This window comes from Octopus bimaculoides, chromosome 10 (genome assembly GCF_001194135.2).
Source record: "Octopus bimaculoides isolate UCB-OBI-ISO-001 chromosome 10, ASM119413v2, whole genome shotgun sequence".
Lineage (NCBI taxonomy): Eukaryota > Metazoa > Mollusca > Cephalopoda > Octopoda > Octopodidae > Octopus > Octopus bimaculoides.
Window position 1 is genome coordinate 93,944,620 of NC_068990.1, and position 13,986 is coordinate 93,958,605.

Genomic DNA, 13,986 nt, shown 5'->3' on the forward strand with positions numbered 1-13,986 from the left:
GTAAAAAGAAAAGAAAACCCATTAGATATTAAAAAGAAATCCTATTTCAAATTTCAGAATAAATATGAACAAATTCACATACAAATATTCATATGGACAGACATAACAATTTGTTTTTTCTAAAGAAATAAATATAAATATATAAGAAAAATACAACACTATCAATGAAAAAAAAAATCAAATAAATTAGCAAAACAAAATAGAATGTGATTCAAATATGATAAAATAACATTTGAGGCCTTTCAACAGATATTAATTTTAGAAAACCAAAACCTTAAATAACCATGAAGCAGAAGTTACTGAATGAAAAATATAATTAATTAACTATTTTGATAAGCAGCTTCTCCCTTTCCGCCATGGTGGACAAGTGAATGTTGAAATGTCATACAGTTGGGAATGAACAAATAAAATTTGTAAAGCTTTCATGTACATAAAGTAGTCCTGTCACAAGTGATTTGAAAGTCAATGTTTAGCTCAAGTTTCTGTGCTATGAAACAAGATGGATGCTTCTTTCATAAGCATCTTTTCCAGAAAGATGCTGCTGTCTTTAAGTAATCTAAGGCAAGTGGGATTAAATGCTGTGTTCAGTGACATAACAAAGCTACAATAAATTTATGAGCCAACAGCCTGTCCTATACATTAGCTGCATGACTATTGAAACAAATATAAATTATTCACATTTAAAAGGTGAAGTTTGTTTACTTTCAGAGTGGTTCTACCTGTTAAGCAATTGTCTAAAGTCAAATTGAATGAAATATGAACAGACTATCATATTAGAAAGAACGTGACCCAGTGTGCTACGAGACTCAACTATATGAAATACATTGCTCAGGTTGTTGTTTAATGTACTCTAAAGACTCCTATTCTTTTTACAGTAATGTACTTTTTGCAGTACTCTATATATATTCAGCTCTTTCAAACCATAAGTTAGCTCAAGCAATGCTGATTGGATACAGTTGAAAACAATAACCTACAACACTCTTTTCTTTTCTACTCTAGGTACAAGGCCTGTAATTCTTGGGGAGGGGGAAATCAATTAGATCAACCCCAGTACGCAACTGGTACTTAATTTATCGACCCCCAAAAGTTTGAAAGGCAAAGTCAACTTCAGTGGGATTTGAACTTAGAACGTAAAGACAGATGAAATACTACTAAGCATTTTGCCCAGTGTGCTAATGTTTCTGTCAGTTCGCTGTGCTTTCAATAACCTATTATTTATGCAAACACATCATCATCATCATTTAACGTCTGCTTTCCATGCTAGCATTTAGTAATAAGTCATTCTAATTTGTGCATCATGGTCACAACAGTTTACTATACTACATCCAATGACAAAATTCAGCAATACCATTATTGATAATTATCTTCTACTTTCCCATTAATTAATTATACTATTTCATAAGCAGTTTCTATAAAAGTCTTTACAATACCAGAATTACAAAAAAAAAAAAAATGTCTTTTGACAAATTTGACATTCATATTTCTTAGAATCCTATACCAGTTGCATACTGAGGTCGATCTAATCGACTGGCCCCCTTCCCCTAAAAAAAATTTCGGGCCTTGTGCCTAGAGTAGAAAAAATTATATTATTATCCTTTTTTTAAAATTATGAATTCCATAATTTCTGATGCAGCAATCATTTGCAAATCCTTTAAAGATTTATTTCTTATTCCTTTCTGTGTTACCATGGCTTTGTAAAGTTTTATTATTTAACAAGTGAAATTCTGCAGCAAATGAAACGCAGCTTTACAATTGGATTGTTAACCTTCTTTAGACTCGTTACTAATAAACTTGGAATGGCATCTAAAATCTCCAGCTAATTAGATGGAAGTAACATTTGTTATTTCATCCCAGATCAGCACTGATCAAACAGACCAGAAGATAAAATATATTCCTGACCTGACCATCCCATTTTTTAATCAGTCAAACAATATTTCGGACTAAATTTAAGTAATGTACCCTTCCTTTCCTTTCTTTACATGATGGCAGGGTGTGATATGAGTGAGATTTGCTGGATATTTCCAACAGAGGTTGTTCCACACTGGTAAAGTATGGTGTGTCTGTAATGTAGAAATAATACAGTTCCTAATAATACAGTTCCTTATAATACAGTCTCAACAAATCATTTCTTTGAAAATTACAAGAAGCAGCAGAATTTTTCCTGCCATATTAAAATGAACCCAAGTATCACCTGTTTTAAGAACATCTTTTTCTGTTCTTGCTGCTGCTGTTGGTGATGAGGCTGCTGTTGCTGCTGCTGTTGTTGTTGCTGTTGCTGGAGAAACATTGACTGTTGTTGTTGTTGCTGTTGTAGTAGAGGATGCTGAAGCGGAAGTGGAGCAGACTGGGTCCGACCGAGTGGGCGATGCCTGTCAAAACAGGAACAAGACAGGTTTCACATTTTGCAGTTAGCTGGTGCCATGGATAGATGGCACCAGTGTTAATGCCAGACACATCATTGACATAACACAACCTGAACGGAAAAGACTGAAACCTAAAGCATAATTCAACAAGTGATTTGGATAGAAATAAAGTGGTATCAAAAAGTAGCCAGACTAGTTCTGTAGCACACCAACAGATGGCAGCACACGGTTGCATACACCATGTGAGCTAGCAATGACCTTCAGGAGGCAGTGGGCTGAGTGACATTGCTGTGTTTACTTTGCAAGTCATGAAATTTTGTGATCACATGTGTCTGCTGTAGTCTGTGATTTTTGTCATGGACAGGAACAAAGAACCAACGTGAAATTTTGCATTAAACTTGGGAAGTCTGCTGCAGAGACACTGAGCTGAAGGCAATGAGGAAATGCAGAAGAGTGGACTGGAGCAATATGAAATGAAATGTCTTGTCCAAGAACACAACTCACTACCCAAGTTCAGGAATGAAAATCACTATCTTGTGATCATTAGTGCAACTAAAATTACTCCACACTTGAAAGACAGGGAGAGAGAGAGAGAGAGAGAGCTTACACAATTTTGGAGTTAGGGTTAGCTTTATAGAATTGAAGTAGATCAGTTCATGGTTGAAACTACACTCAAGCATCTGATTGTGAAGATCTTATCATTGGGCTCTGACACTCACCACCACTGTTGTTTTAATGTCCAGTTTTTCATGTTTGCATGAGTGAGACAAAATTTACTGAGTCAGACTCCCAATGAATGAATGCCTTTCTAGTCACCAACACCAACTTATTTCCAAGGGAGGTAATGCTTGCTGTTATTGGCAGGACTGGGAATGAAAGACACCACTTGTGTGAGGGTGGCACTCATTTACAACTATTATATGATGTCAAGACAAGGAGACATTAACACAAACATACATACATATACACACACACCAGGCCTTTTCTTTAGTTTTTGTTTACCAAATTCTTTCACAAGGCTTTGGTTGACCTGAGGTTCCAGTGGAAAACACTTGCCCAAGGTGCCATGCCATGAGATAGAAACCTAAGCAATGTAGTGAGGAAGCAAACTTCTAAAGCACACAGCAATGCCTCTGCAGTAATTTTCATTTGGCAAAAATCAAGAATAAATTGTCAACTGATTTTATAACAGTGTATTACTGGTATTTTATATTAGTGATCAAAAGATGAATGAAAAACAGTGTCATCTTTCATGGGATGATGAAGATGAGGATGAGGAGGATACATAAAATAAAGTTAGTTCTTTGGCAGGTGAGAAGAACAAACCTTTCACATTTTTTTATGTAGGTTTCATTCATACATAAACCTTACATATTTTCAATCACAAAAATATGCCAATCCGACTACAAATCCTGTGGATATCATTGAAAGAGGCAGACATCTGGATTTTAAGCAAAAGGGATAGAGTTATTGAAAAAAGAAAAGAAAAAAAAAGAAAAAAAAGGAATTATTAATTCAATATTGTAAAGTTTGAAAGGAGGTTACAGAAACCAAACAGTGTGAAAATGCTTGGTCTGTCTGTCTGTCTGTGTTGGTGCCAATACTGTCATCATCATCTTTTGCCAACAAAGAATATTATTGAAAAGCCAAATGGATTACAAGAAAACAAAAACAAGCTGTTAACTTACCTTAGACGAGCATGGGCGACCTGGGCATCGGAAATACCGGAACTCACAGAGCTTGGAATAGAGTATGGACTCACAAGTGGAGAGGTTAATTTTCCAGTTCGGCCTTCTTCAAATGCTTTCATCTGAGGTATGAAGGCTTGGTTTTGAGGAAATTCCCCATCAATAACTTAAAAGAAGAAAGGGAAAATAATTTTCTTTGAATTTTTTATTCCATTGTTTTATTTTCTTGTTGTTGTTTACAATATTCAATATGGAAAATGAAACCATGTTACTTTTACATCCACTATGTTGGAAAGCACCTGGTTTTACCATCAATGATGTTACGTACATCCATTACATGTTTTAGAGTTTTCAACAATTAGACATCCTCACTTAAGTGAGGTTAACTTATTGGCCCTTTGTGTACAGCTCCTGTGATGTAGGTCCTGTAGAGGGACTTGTCTGCATGTCACTGAATGGATTTGCACTTTGGCCACCACAAAAGGAGAAAAATACCAGCAGTAGATAAGAGGGTGACACATAACTTTTATTTAGTCAATGATGGATTTCTATAATTTTCTTTCAATTAATTAAATGCTTGAAAGTAAATATGATGAAAAGCCTCAAAATAACAATGACATACCATGGCGCGATGGGTAATATGGTAAAGTATTTGGTAATATATGACTGGTCAATGGCAGGTTATACCTGGCAGCGTTCATGGCACGGACATCAGCATCAGTCATACCTGATGAAGGGCTACTGTTGCTGCTACTTCCCTGCAAGACAAGTTGAACAATAAACACTGAGTGAAGACAAGAAAAAAGAAGAAAAAAAAAAAAAGGATTTCAGCTGAAAAGTCATAACAAATCTATTTACTCTCTTGCAATAATAAGATAATATTATCCTCACAAAATATGGCAGTGCCAATAATATTGGTTTGAAAATCTGGCAATGAGGCTGAAATGATGTGAAATGTTAAGAAACAATATGAGGAAGTAGAAGAGGTAACTGACTCTCAGTTTGTTCTTCTTTTTTATTATTTTTCTCAAGAAAATATTTGTTGTTCTTTTTTATTATTTTTCTCAAGAAAATATTTGTTCTTCTTTTTTAGGTATTTCTGTCACCCAGCTGCTTTTCTTGTCTTCATATCCTTTATGCTCCTGAGCAGATAGCAGTCAACTTTTTTAATACCTGGTCCCCTCTGTAGGGTCCTTTTGTGATAGACCTTTACTCTCTCTTATGCATTCTCTTCAATCCCTAACATTGCCATGGGTCTTTCTTCTCTGTGTCACCGATGGCAAGTCTGCCACTCCATATAACATAATATCTGGATAACAAGATTTTTCAAGTGACGAGATGGTTAATGTAAAGTATTTGTTTGTCATGTATTCAAATTTTGCAACAAATAATGGCTGATACAATTAGCATATATAATTAAAAATAAAAACATTCCAATCACTAGTTAAATAGTCTTGTTTTGGAAAAGTATCTGAATATAGTAATTATACAAAATATCTAAATTAGTAGACATATTCAACTCATGTCAGTAAGCATTCCTAGATTAATGTAATCATACCGTAACAATTTATTTAAGATAATTTTTATGTCTATTAACCTAATCTATAAAGAGCAGGGTTTAGTAATTAGTTTATAACCTCATTATCAGGCTTACTAATTAACCTCATCCATACAATGCAGGATTTACTAATTTATCTTATAACATCATCTATCCAGTGTCAGCTTTACTAATTAGCTTATCTGCTAATCTGTCTTCGCTCACTTTCCACTCGATCAATTACAGATGTTTTATTCCAAAATGATGGACGGATTCTTTTCCTGTATCCGAATATATCCCAGCAATTCCTGACTTCCATGCTTCTCATTTTATGACATTTTGAGGTCCCTCTGTTCCAGTTCCTATCCAAATATGGGTAAATCACTGTAGCCCTGAGCAACTAAAGCTTTGTGAATGGAATGATAGATGAAATGGTAAGTCTTTGGTTGACATCTGGTGAACATACAAGAAGACAAAGGGAAATGCAAATGCTCTCTCTCTCTCTTTCTCTTACCCCCCTCTCTCTTTCTCTTACCCCCCCCCCTCTCTTTCTCTTACCCTCTCTCTCTCACAGGTTTCTTCAGTTTCAGCCTAACAATTCCATTCACAAAGTATTGGTTGACCTATGACAATATTAGAAGACACCAGCCAACAGTATCCATGAAGTAGGACCTAACCCACAATCACATGGTTCTAGTGCAGCAAATTTTTTCTTCTTCCAGCTATTACATCCTGGATGTTGTGCTGGGGCCGACGTTAAGAAGGCCAAGAGAGCATCTGTGTCTGCTTGGAAGTACATAGGGATAAAAAAAAAAAAAAAACAACGTCCATGTAACAAAGTCACACTCATTTGCAGGTGACAGCTATGTCCTACTTTTCTTAGAAATAAGAGAGGAAAACAAAATAATTTCAAAACATTTCAATATTTCACCCAGGAAATATTAAAATGATAAACATCGATTAAAATAATAACTTCATCGTTTATTTGATATTAGGTTTCCAATCAGCTTCAGGTGCTGTAAATATGGAGAAGATAAAAGTTAATAATCCTGTGTATTCTTCTCGTCATTACTACACAGAAAATATGACCCAAATACTACTTACAGTAGAGGTTGGAGGTCGTCCAAGAGAAATGTTTGGCATGGAAGGCGACGTATACAAACTTATATCTGCTCCTTGTTGAACAATACTGCTTTTATATATCTGGAAAGGATAGGAACCATTATCCTGGAATATAATGAAATTTATAATTAGTTACATGAAGGGTGTTTAGATGGCAGTGGAAGTGTTGCTCGTTGTCGTCCAACTCTTTCAGGATTCCACAAAACAAGAAATTAAACAACACTTAACAGTTCAATTATCCATTTCTACATACATTTTTCTTTTTTATCACTCAATGTATGTTGAAGCTGTTAAAAATGTTAACAGTATTATGTAATTCATAGATAATTTAAACTACAAACATTTAAGCAACAGGAGTAATATACACACATGAAGATTAAGTCGAGGCAAATTTATTGTAAATTTCATAATGACCCAAACTTTAAGTTTTATCTGACAGCTTATTCAACCAGTGAAAGAAAAAATAAATTTATGATGTTTATACAGCAAAAATGAATTATTATTACTTCTAAAATCCTAAATAGAAGGAATTTTGATTTTATTAAGAATAAAAACCTGACAAATGAGTTTAAGTGTCAGAAAAATAATTTTAAAAGCAGGGAAAGGATAGCGAGGAGGTAAAGAGATATAACGAAGGGAAAAGAAAAACGATGACAAAAGTCAACAAACGGTGAAGCTGATAAGAATATGATTTCTTTTGAATTTTGGGAAACGGATGGCTGAAGAACATATTTCTATATAATGTGAGTTAATGTGCTTGTGTTGTATTGTTAGCGCATATGTGTGTATGTGTGTTTGTTTATATGATTCTGCAATGCAAAATACAAATACGTCTTGCTAGCAGGCACAGATTTATCTCCCTTTGCTTTCACTCTTTTCAGTGTGATCTTAACATACAAGAAGTCTGCCTCTTTGGTATTTTAAAAGAAAAGCAGTAAAATATTCAATAAAAGAAGAATTTAAAGAATGGAAGTATTTGAAAGATAAACTATTCAAATCTTGATCTGTCTTTGATATTGTATCCCTGCAATAACCCTTTGAAACCAGTGGAATATTGCAGATCTGACAGCTGGAGGCAGAGACATTTCCACCAGCCTTTTTCTATACCAGCTGCATCAATTGTAGTTTCTGCAATCAGGGAGGACAAGGATCTTAGTTTTCTTGCTTTTGTTTCTTTCGCTTCATTCCATTTTTTGCATCAACCTTCTTCACATTTTTTCTTATTTTCTCACCACTCCGTATCCTTGTTTTGTAAAATATATCTAATGCATAAACAAAACTTGGAAGATTGCTTGGAGATACATGGCATATATTATGAACATGCCTGCTTAAAATATCATAAAAGCACAAATACATATATATACACACACACACACACACACACACATATATATACATACATACACACATATATAGATACAAACATATTTCAATAAAAAAGTGTATAAAGAGAGAGAGAGAGAGAATACCAGAAATATTTACCTCTTTTGATTGGAGGGATGTTAGGCTTCCATTTGGAAGTGTACCACTTGGTGGAGAATTTGGGCCTGAGTCTGGGTTACTGTTACATATGGAGGAATCTACTAAAAAGATACAAGGGCATCTTTTAGAGGAAGAAACAACACATGAATTTTATCTTTTAATTATGAATTAAACTATATTACTACATTAAAAACATTGAAATTTTCATATATTTTGTTTTTAAAAAAGCTTTAAATGAGTAAAAAAGTAAAGTATAAACTTGTTATGGACAGGTGTACTCACAATATATTCTTTGTGGTTAAAAAAAAAAAATGAAGAAAAATCATAAAAATAGAGGCTAATTGTCATAATACAAAACATTAAAATGTGGTGGCATAACTCTCCTAGTTTCTAAGTAGAACACAAATGATGACTTAGTTATTAAATAGAAACTGAATGTTATTCATGTGCTGACTCCATCTTTAAATAGTTAAGGATGAGACAACTTTAACAGAATAAAAAATTTTAATGTCTGAATATACTAAATGGCAGAATATTGTTTTTCAGTTATAAACAGTCTATAGAGGCATCCTCTATGTCTTGGAGCATGTTACTTATTTCTAGATATTTGCAAATTATTGTTCTGTTTAAATGTATCTTTGCCCCAAAATGCTGATCTGAAATAGGCAAGATCTATTTTCAAAGAGAGATTTGTTTGTATTCATACTTAACCATTTTGTTACCATATCATTAAAGTACGTTGCTTTTGTTTCAATTAATTTTGAAAAATATGTAGCATACAGCAACTATTTAATTTATAAAACTGAAGTTTGGAACTAAAATTAACTTTAAAGTTTGATGCAAGGTTTTAATTTAGATGGTGTTGAAACAGGAATTTTTTTTTTTTTATAGAACCAGAGTAGTTGGCATCAGAAAAATAATTTACAACTCAATGAACCAATGAAGACAGATGGCTCAAATAATTTACATGACTAAATCAACTAACCATAAAGTTATGTCTTATTTTTACACTTTGAATCTATTTTTATTTATTAGACAGCACAATATCTAATTTCTTAAAAGAAAGTTCATGGTAGAATTCCACCCCAACTTTAGGTTAGAAATGTCATACATTAACTCTTTTGTTACCAAATTTCAGTTGAAATACATTGAATTTCCTTCAATTAATTTTGGAAATAACAAACAATATAGCTAGTGCTTAGAACATAGATTAACGTGAAATTTTGATGGAATCATTTAATTTAGATCACTGGAAAATGGGAAGTTCATATCAAAGAACCAGGGGCAGTATTAGGTAGGTTGGTATTAAAAGGGTTAAAACAAATAATTTCCCTGCTCCAACAGACTTCTACTTCACTTTAAACAGATAGCAAAGAAATAAATACAATGAATTCTTAGCTCACACCGAGACAGGAATTAGACGATAATGCTGACATTCATTTCCCCCCCAAATTTTTTAAAAGAAGTGCAGAGAAGTCACATTGCAGATATTTTCTATTTATCCAGAAATTATAAGAAGCAATAAAAACATTAGAAAATGCAAGGAATATTAATGCAGTATATGGGGAACGGACAATCGGCATGAGCCAGTGCCAACATTGGTTCTAGAAATCCTGAGCAGGAAACTAAGACAAGCCTCGTCCTGGAAGATCTGTAGAGCTTGATGAGGATGTCCTGCAAACCCTGGTGGAACAAGATCCCATAATAACTGTTGAAGAACTAGCAGAGAAGCTTGGATTTGGCCATTCAACCAATCATCAACACCTTTGTACCATCAGGAAAGTCAGCAAGTTGGATCAATGGGTTCCTCAAAAACTAATCATGCACAGAGAGTGAATTTGTGCTCTTCTTTGCTGTCACATTTCACAAATGAACCGCTTTTAGACTGAATAATAATTGGTGACAAGAAATGGATTGTCTATAAAAATGTTAAGCACCAAATACAGTGGGTCGCGAAAAGAGAAACACTAGCACCCCAGGCTAAAGAAGGTCTTCACCCATGTAAGGGGTTGTTATCTGTTTGGTGGGATATGAAAGGTTTAGCCCATTTCAAACTTTTAAACCCAAACCAAACGATAACAAAGGAGATCTACTGTGAGCAGCTTGAGCGGCTTAAGTCAGCGCTAGAAGGAAAATGACCATCTTTGGTTTCAAGACAAAAGGTGTTCTTCCATCAGGATTATGCTCAGCCACATACAGCAAGGATGACATTCCAAAGGCTGGAACAGTTTGAATGGGAAACAATGTCCCACCCACCATATTCATCAGACATTGCCCTATCTGATTATCATTTATTCCGCAGTCTTCAAAATCATTTGGATAGAAAATATATGAATTCTGTAGATGAGGTCAGAACAGTAATGGAGGAGTATTTTTCGTCATGGACAAGTGAATTTTGAAAGAGGGGCCTTGCAAGTCTACCAGATAGATGGAAGAGCATTGTAGAAAATGAAAGAGACTGGATTTGAGATTAAAAAAGAATTTTGTTTATCTTAATTTTGAAAAATAAAAGAGGTATAAAAAAAAAAACCGCATTATTTATGGGATGACCCAATATATATGTATATGTAAAAGCAGGAGCACTTAAAACATTGGCTGAAGGTGAAGACCAATTTAGCTAATTTCATTCAGACCTTGATGGAACAATTTATAATCAAATATCAAATAAGAGAGACCTCGACTTCACTGTTGCTGTTATATAATTGCTGTAGGGTCTCTCAAACTTATCTGTGGATAAGATATTTTTTGATAGAAATGACAGCCATGAGGGATTTAGTGAGCAGCTAGTTTACACAAAGACACTCCTCCTCACTCTCCCTTATGTCTTCTCGACATATTTGTATCTTTTGTAAGGTACCACTAAAATACAAATACCATAAGTTATTTAATGCATACTATTCTGGCCTAAACAACATTGTCTCCACCATCAAATGCCCCACTTGAAAACATATGTTTACACTCCAACAGTCACCTTGCAACTGTCGAAATCAACCCACTTGTCCACTCAGGGGATATTACCTCTCCAACAGTGTGGTACACCAAGCATCAGTCACACTACCTGATCCAGGGGAACAATATGGCACTCACCATTAATGACTTCAAGAGACATAACAATCAACTACTTTAGCCTTAACAGCAAGGAACTCTGCTTCCCTGTCCTGATATATCTAGAAACACAAGAACTGAAGACACCATCATCCCACTATAACTTATAATGTTATTGATAGAGCTAGTCCATATTTGATTTGGTCACATAATTGTAGTGATTGCGTATCTGAAAACTTCCAGATACTGAACCAGGCCACAATATGTTTCAACAGAAAATACAAAGTGTTATCACTACAGAGTGGCATGCCTTATGGAGAATTTCCAACCAGTTCTACATCTCAAACCAAGCTACTGAACTTAGGACCTGCAGCGTTTCCAGTTACATGACCTGCTTTGAGTACTATGAACAGACTTCACAAACTATCAATAAGGAAAAACTTTACCAGTTACTTGAAGTTACATCTCCATTCACAAAAACATCTGAAAGATCATAGATGTACTTTGTGTGTGTGTGTGTGTGTGTGTATGTGTGAGAGAGAGAGAAAGAAATTTAAAGTATTTTACTAGTGGATCATCGTCTGAGGCACACACATTTCAAAAAATTCTCTTATCAGAACTTGGATATATTCAGTCTTCTGCTTGGCGTTGTATTTATTAAAATTTGGAGGCAAGATTTTGAAAAATTTCCAATGTAGCATTGTTACCAGCCTCTGTGTTTTGACTGATTTGCTTTCAGTGTTAGTGATGTTGCTTAGGTAAGAGACATACTTTAAGCAAATTATCTGAACATTCCATCTTCATTTTGTAGCTGCTCTTTCTGCCAAGCAAACCAACATATCTGGTACATCAAAAATTCTGCTTTCTTATCAGTATGCCAGAGATCTCAGTGCATATTTTCTGCAGACATTATTTGTGCTGACTACAAGAATTGAATTTCTATCAACTGCTTAACTAAAGCAAATGAGTTATGAAACACTAACCCGATGCATAAAATAACTTATCAACAATGTTTGAAAGAATTGCAGCTTTCTCTTTTATTATTATGCCCTTCATTGCTTCCCTAACCATTTGATTTCTTCTACAAGAAATCCTGATGGTTTTTACTTGGGATAAATTCTGTCAATTCCTATTCCTATTCCAGTGACTGAAGTAGTAATATAAAATACCTCCTTCTCTTCACCCCACCTCAACCTACTACTCTCTGTATATTCCACAATGAAGTCAATATCTTGTTGCCTATCTATTTGTGAGAGACTAAGCAGCCAAAATAATGGCCAGAATCAAGCTCTCCTTTAGGAAAAACTGTTTCTTTACATTAGAAAGAGTTTTCTTTTTAACTCTATAATCAAAATAAGCATCTACTTATTTGGTCGTGGTTTTCCCTCAGAATATACAAACCACAAAAGATACATTGAGGAAAACATTACTCACTAGAAATAAATACACTCAAAACAAAAGAATGTGTGTTTGTTTTCTTGACTTTTTCTTTAAAGAAATTCACATTCATTAGAAAGCATCTCATTTGCTTTTTCATTTCATGAACATTAAGGTACTGAGCCCAATGCTACCATGTACGGCTGTTACAATACCTTGTTTTACGAAGGATCTAGTCAGCCACCTTTGAGAAAGCTCACATAATGCCAGCCTTGTATGTATATTGGCAACATCTAGACCAAACACATTACTCATTTAGTTGCTAATTGAAATATATGACATTTTAGAAATATCTTGAAACACTTTAGAACTCGTTTTAGAATGGCACACTTTTTGTGAACTTTCAAAATTAAGTTTTCGACATTCTCTGTCACTTTAAAAAAACCAACCTATTGCAATTTAGCTACAAATAATACACGCGCACGCACACACACAGTCTCCAGATGTTTCTTGCTCGACAAATATACAAAGCAGAAAATATGTAAATTTAAGATTTTCATTAAATTCACTAAATGCTGAACTAATGATTGGAGAATAATTAACATGGGAAATTATACAGGTGATCAAAGTCTTCATTAAAAGACTATCTTAGTTTGTGCTACTACTAATCAAATAAGATTATTATTTGTTTTATTAAAGCTGGAATAACAAAGACTAAATTGAGACTACAACAGGTTTTGGTCTATAAATCAGATAATATTTGATCAAAATCTTGTGTGTGTGTGTGTGTGTGTGTGAGTATACACATCAGTTTATACAGTTTAAATTAGTAAAAAAAGAAAAGAAAAACAGAAACAAAACATGCACACAAGATAAAAAATGAGAACAAAAGTTATTTGCAGTCTTCAAGCAGCAGTAAAAGACAAAAATCAAGATCATGCAGAATGAATCCCTACAGAATTGGTGTAGAAAATAAGGATTTAAAAAAAAAATCAATCAAATGAAACAAAAAATAAAGAAATGCCTTATAATAATAATATTAATCAATGATGTATGCATGTGTGTGTATGTATGTTAGTGTGTGTGTGTGTGTGTGCACGCATTAATAAGTGACCTGAACTGGTCAGTCGTGTATTCATGTGTAAATGTGCACATATAAACACATGCACACGCACACACATACAGGTAGATAGACGAGATAGATACCATCAGCATTTTACATCCATATTTTCATGCTGCATTCACTACATACACCATGCATATACGTCTGTGTGTATTTATATATTTTCATACACATATTTGGAAAAAGTACCCAATAATAGAAAAGTGAATGTGTATGTGTGTATATATATATATATATATATATATATAT

General features: G+C 34.1%; 1 protein-coding gene across 1 annotated transcript in view; it reads right to left on the minus strand.

The window, feature by feature from the left end:
• The window catches only part of LOC106877934 (histone deacetylase 4), a 224,265-nt gene that overhangs the window by 30,676 nt on the left and 179,603 nt on the right, over positions 1-13,986 (minus strand). The window contains exons 9-13 of the mRNA XM_052971386.1: positions 8,193-8,293; positions 6,693-6,815; positions 4,674-4,809; positions 4,052-4,217; positions 2,192-2,369 (exon numbers count right to left, since the gene is read on the minus strand). Coding sequence (XP_052827346.1) covers positions 2,192-2,369; positions 4,052-4,217; positions 4,674-4,809; positions 6,693-6,815; positions 8,193-8,293 — 704 coding nt within the window. The remainder of the gene's footprint in view (positions 1-2,191; positions 2,370-4,051; positions 4,218-4,673; positions 4,810-6,692; positions 6,816-8,192; positions 8,294-13,986) is intronic.